The following is a 6,000-nucleotide window of genomic DNA, read 5'->3' on the forward strand; positions in this document are numbered from 1 at the left end:
CTTGTGACTTTCTAGGAAATATTTATAGTGATGTGTCACGACGTAGAAACATAGAATTTAATTACAGTTCAGACCCATTCTGCCCATTGTTCCTGTCATATGCCCCTGTATCAGCCTCTACCATGTCTGATGGGAGGCTGTTCCATTTATCCACTACCCTATCACTAAAATAAAGCTTCCTAAAAATACAACGCACAATAGATTCCACTTAAATCCATCTAACTCCATGAGAAGCTCTAAAATTCCTTTCAGCAAATACAATTTATTGACACCATCCCGGTGCTTTAATAAATGTTTTTAACCCTTTGGCATACAGGTTCCCCCAGTCTGGCTTATTGAAAAGTTTAAGGCCACTGGGATGAATGGATTAGGGTTAAATGAAGTTAAATGAAGTATGGGAATAAAGACACGACACACGGGTTACTTGAACGCTTGGAACGATTATAATGTACAGTTTCCTGATCGCGCTGCGTTGTTATCAGTATTTGAACAAGTCTGATCGGACAAACACAGCTGCTGTGAACTCCAACTCCCATTACGCTCAGCCAGCTAGAGGCTTGTAAAATATATATCAAATGCCGGAATAGTGAGAGTGAATTAAAATAAAGCCTGCATGGTATAAAGATGGAAACGGAAGCTAATATATACATATATATATATATATATATATATAACAGTAAGGAAGGGGGGGGGGCATTTAACTGCTTGAGCGCTGGAAGAAAATGCTTGAAGTTCAGCTTCCGAAAGCATTAACAGCCAATCAGGGTTTGGTGTGAAACTATATGGGGTGATATTTTTGTAGAACACGAGGCGGAATTAGCCTACTGGATACATCCCTGGCATTCTTCGCTTATTACAGGCTTCATTAGTTGAGAATTTTGTAGGTGTTTGTAAAATAATATTTTTCACATTGCAATTTTTCTAATATATCACTAAGTTTTACTTCCAAAATGTAAGTAACCCATAGGTTGGCAGGTAATAGGGTGAGGGTGGTAGGTAAGTGGATCAACCTCCAAGCAGAAGTGGTAGAGGGTAATAAAGTTAGGGCATTTAAACAGGTATGGGATAGACATATGGATCCTGAATCTAAGACGAGACCAACGACTGATTAAGGTCCAAGTCTTTAAAGGAGCAAAACTAGATGGGGCCGAAAGGGGCCGATCTGCTGGAAGATTCTACGTTTCTAGTTGAGCGGAACATTTGGAATCACAGGGTTAAATTTGTGTAATATATAGTTAAATGGATCAGATGACTTCTAAGAAACCTCCTCTCATTAACTATGCATTATACAGGGCAGAAGTCCACCGGGGTTTGACATTTATAATGCATTGTGATATCGGGGAGTTGAAATGTTCTTCTGCAAACTAACAGGTTAGTGCCTTTTAATGGCAAAATAGTCACACGTTGGGGATTTCTGCCTCCCCGAAAGAATTGGCTTCTTCTAAAGGGGTTTATTCACTAAAAAAGAGTGTTGTGATCTCCGCTCATTGGCTATACATTAAGAAGGTCCAACCCCAATAAGCTTCTGCTGCAAGAATAGCTTGGTTGGCCCTGCATCATGTATAGTTAAATCAGTTTCAAGTTAAACCCATTGAACTTTACATGACACGGGGCCAGCTCAGCCCTTCTTGTTGGAGAAACTGGCCAGTGTTTGCCCGTCACGTTGAATAGCCAAGTGAGGGTTAAAACCACAAATTCTCTCCCTTTAGTGAATAAACCCCAAACCATACTTGAGTACAGATGTTGTGAATCTACTTTCCTGCCAGAGAGACGCGCGTTCCGATCTTTGCGTTCCTTGTCTGGTTCTGCACACTCTAGAACGTAACTACTTTTTCTCCATTGACCGAGTTTAACCATAAAAAGCGCTTATCAGTCCGGCCCGCGTCCGGGTGATTTATCTGCAGATTGTCAATACGTCAATTATTCATGCGACTGCCGCGAGAAAAGAAGTAGAAAGGGGGTTTGTGATCGTGTCTCGGTGTCCTTCTAATGCTTTAAGGTTTTATTATTAAAGGGCCAGACGTCCTCGTAATCACCGATATTATCCAGATAAAGGGAAAAAAAGCAAAGCGTCAACCCACAGCAGCTCCGCGAGGCTGGGGGGTTCACAATGTCTTTTTTTATGCTATTGAAGAAGATTAGCATCGTTTCCTGGTAACTTCGCTCCACCGATCAGCTACCTGCGTCTCGGCGCTCAATATCTCCTAGTATCTCCGCTTCACGAGAGTAAAGCCAACTTTGATTCAAAGGTCCTTCCCCTATGACAATTACTGCTGGTTCTTTTTGCAAATACATTAAAGAAATGTGTAATTATGGTATAGATACACCCAGGCTAACATAAACCCATAGAGAAAACAAGGCAAATGCATTGGCCAATATATATATTTTGAAGCATTGGGAATGCAACGTCAAATCACATCTCAACAACGTCCACGACCGGTCAATATCCATCTCGACGTACAGATGGCAGCTTGCTGGCATTCAATAAATCAGAGATATCACCGCCAACTACAAGATCTATAAACCCTTTCGGAGAACACGTTAATCCTACAGACTCTTTTTTTTTTCCAGTAGGTCACCTTGATGTCCTCTGTCCACAAGGGGAATCGAGGAACATTGTCAGAACCTTCAGAACCCTATTCTGATAACATTCTGTTCTGAACTATACCAAGACGTTGGGTACAAGATGCTCTTTTCATTGTAGTTAGAGAGTTATTCTTATTGTTCTTTTTGGTCTAACTTATTGTCACCATGTTCTACATTCCCCGTCAACTTGTCCACTTACTCTCGTCTTTCCATTCTTTCCACCTCCCCATCACTTTCTAAAACCTACACAAAGTCCCAGCAAGAGTCCTACCTACGGCTAGCCTCATCTTTTTCAGAAGGTTACCACTTACAGATCAGATGTTGCAGGCTGGTACTGCTGGGTTCGACACAGGATAGAATGTCCACACGCCTGGCCCATCTCTCTTCATCCTTCTCCTGGTCCCACCAGGAGAAGGAAGTCTCGAAGATGCTCCCGTCAGAAGTCCCAAATGGAGATCAAGAAATGATTTGACCAAGCAGTTGTCTTCTTCTGTATTGAGTCACCTTCCTCTTCGCCGGGAGGGATAACGGAGATATAAGGAGCTGTCGTTCTCTCTCTCTCTCTCTATACTGGGAGAGGGTGTTTGAAGGCTTACGCTGTAACAGATCCTAATGCAGCTTGCTGAAGCATGCAGAAGAGGGAGGGAGAAGCCAGCACAATGTGTGTGTGTGTGTGTGTGTGTAGACAGAGAGAGAAGAAGAAGAAAAAGCCTCTCGGGTTAACCTGATAATCAATTCTGGGCCTGGAATCATCTAAGCTCTTAGCAGAGAGATTTAAACCCTAGGAAATGGAAGGAAGCTGGATCTCTCTTCGTTAATTGGAGATCAATTTTCCTCGAAATGCACATATTGGCTTTAGGATTTTTTTGTGTCTTTTTCTGCCAAGTGGCATTCATTGAATGTTCGTACCCCGTGTCTTATTTTTAAATTACGGTTTCGGTATAATTGTTAATTAGGTAATTACATTTCTGTGTCATTAATGCACTTTGGGTGCTCAGCACCTATGGGCCAAGTTTACACCCCCATACCAAAAATGTCAAAACATTTTGCTGATTTTGGTGACACAATTAACAAAATCCCAAAATACCATAAAGTACTGTATATCACAAGACAAAAAAAAATCAGTTTTGGGAAATGTAATTAACATTAATGAAGCTATGTTGATGACAATTTTTTTGCCCCAAAAAGAGGTTCAAACTTTTTCCTTAAATACTGAACACTATCCCGTGTTCCAACCTGGATGGTGTGTATGATATTAGTGTATATTTGGGGGGGGGGGGATTAATAACATGGGCTATTTATATGGATATAATATATTTCCCACCTTGGTAATTTTATATATCACCCCTATGTGTTTAGTTCATATGAAGTGTCTTCATATTACGTCAAAAAAGTTTTTATAGAGCCTTATACCGTATTTGCTCGATTATAAGACGACCCTGATTATAAGACGACCCCCCAAATCTTAATATTAATTTAGGAAAAAAAGAAAAAGCCTGAATATAAGACGACCCTATAGGAAAAAAGTTTTACCAGTAAATGTTAATTCATTTAAACACTTTTTTTAATAAAAGCTATGCTTGAGAAAAATATTTTGGTTTTATTTCCTTCTATTTTCCAACCTGTCCCCCAGTTATGCACATCTGCCCCAGAAGTGCCTTATACCCCCTATATGCCACTGTGCCCCATGATATGCCTTTTAACCCTCTAAATGCCACAGTGCCCCATAATATGCCTTTTAACCCTATATGCCACTGTGCCCCATGATATGCCTTTTAACCCTATATGCCACTCTGGCACTTAGAGGGTTAAAAGGCATATTATGGGGAAGAGTGGCATATAGGGAGGTTTAAGGCATTTCAGGAGGCAGAGTGGCATTAAAGGGGTTAAAAGGCATTTCACAGAGCACTCTGCCTCCAGAAATGCCTCAAACCCACATTTAACACTCCCCCTCCCTCCTCCAAACTTACCGGTGCTTCTGAGTTGGGGGGGGGCGCATAACACAGGAGGGTCCAGGTCCCCTGCATCTGAGCCCCAGGTGCTTAGTCCGGGCAGCATGTAGAGCTCCACGCGAATCGCGTAGAGCTCTAAGCACCGGGGACTCAGAAGCACCGGTACGTTGGAGGGGGCATAACACAGGAGGATGCAGGTCCCCTGCATCCTCCTGTGTTATGCCCCCCCCCTCCAACTTACCGGTGCTTCTGAGTCCCCGGTGCTTAGTCCGGGCAGCGTTTAGAGCTCTACGCGATTGTATCGTGTAGAGCATTTGCTCTGGAAAAAACCTCGTCTTATAATCGAGCAAATACGGTATATCATGTTAAGAGATGCCGTAAAATAAACAACAGCTTAATTTTAACTTTTAATACATAACCTTGTTAGATGAGACTCAGGAGGCCTCCTGTAGAGGCTCTGTCAAGCCATATCCTCCAAGAAACAGAGACTGTCCATCTTTCTTATTCATTTTCCGGGCCTCGGTCGACGATGCCTTGGCCATCAGATCCGTGACTGCTTCACTAGGGACCTGTAGGGAGCACAAGTCTCGATGAAGGGAGATCAGCCGGCCAAGTTGTACCACCATATTATTGTGTAAGTGTAACTAATAGACAGTGCTGGGACACATATTATTATTATTTTATCCTGGTTCTGTAGCGGAAGAAGATCCAATGGAGGTTTAGATCCTCCGTAGGTGTTAGCGGGAGGTTGGAGAAGCTACCCCAGGTGAAATCAGGAGTAGTGGCCCCACTAAATATCGCACTGTTTAGTACATTAACACCAGTCTTGGCATTTGTAATTTCTTTTATATTAGGATAACATTTTCACTCACTTTCTATTATTAATTATAATTTACTGATTTATATTAAACTATCACATTCTGTGGGGCTGTATATGTAAATATTTAACAAGGATCTTCACAACCCTATCTGTACATACACACGCGCATATACACACACGCACACACATACATACACACGCACGTACACACACGCATACATACATAGACACATACACACACAACAGAAAAATCACTCCACTCCCCCTCAATCCACCTCGTGGAGAGAAGAAGAAATAAAATAGAAAAGAATATGTATTTTTTTAACCTTGTTGCAAATCACCCACATTCCGGATCCAATTTATACGCAGCCTGTCTGACGGCTGCATTGTGCACTAAAAATCCAAGATCCCTGACATTTTAATTTTGGTAGGTCATTAAAGCACATCTGTTAAAAATAACACCGCTTCCCGGGTTGTAGAAGGCACCAGCAGGGTCTGACACTTAAGCTGACGTGCACTACAACTCCCATGACGCAAAGGCAGCTTGAGTCTCTGCGATACACGTAGCTTGGAAACAAAATCAATTTTCTGGAATGAATAATATTCTCGTGAATCGTTAAATAAAAATTAACAGCATTACTC

The 6,000-nt window shown here is 41.8% G+C and overlaps 1 protein-coding gene across 1 annotated transcript in view; it reads right to left on the reverse strand.

Moving 5' to 3' along the window:
* Positions 1–2,965, reverse strand: part of LOC149281239 (cGMP-dependent 3',5'-cyclic phosphodiesterase-like) — a 252,062-nt gene extending 249,097 nt beyond the window's left edge. The window contains exon 1 of the mRNA XM_089499528.1: positions 2,898–2,965. Coding sequence (XP_089355654.1) covers positions 2,898–2,965 — 68 coding nt within the window. The remainder of the gene's footprint in view (positions 1–2,897) is intronic.
* Positions 2,966–6,000: the final 3,035 nt, after the last annotated feature.

Source organism: Sceloporus occidentalis, unplaced genomic scaffold, assembly GCF_023333645.1.
Source record: "Sceloporus occidentalis isolate IW3139 unplaced genomic scaffold, rSceOcc1.0.p SCAF_137, whole genome shotgun sequence".
Classification (NCBI taxonomy): domain Eukaryota; kingdom Metazoa; phylum Chordata; class Lepidosauria; order Squamata; family Phrynosomatidae; genus Sceloporus; species Sceloporus occidentalis.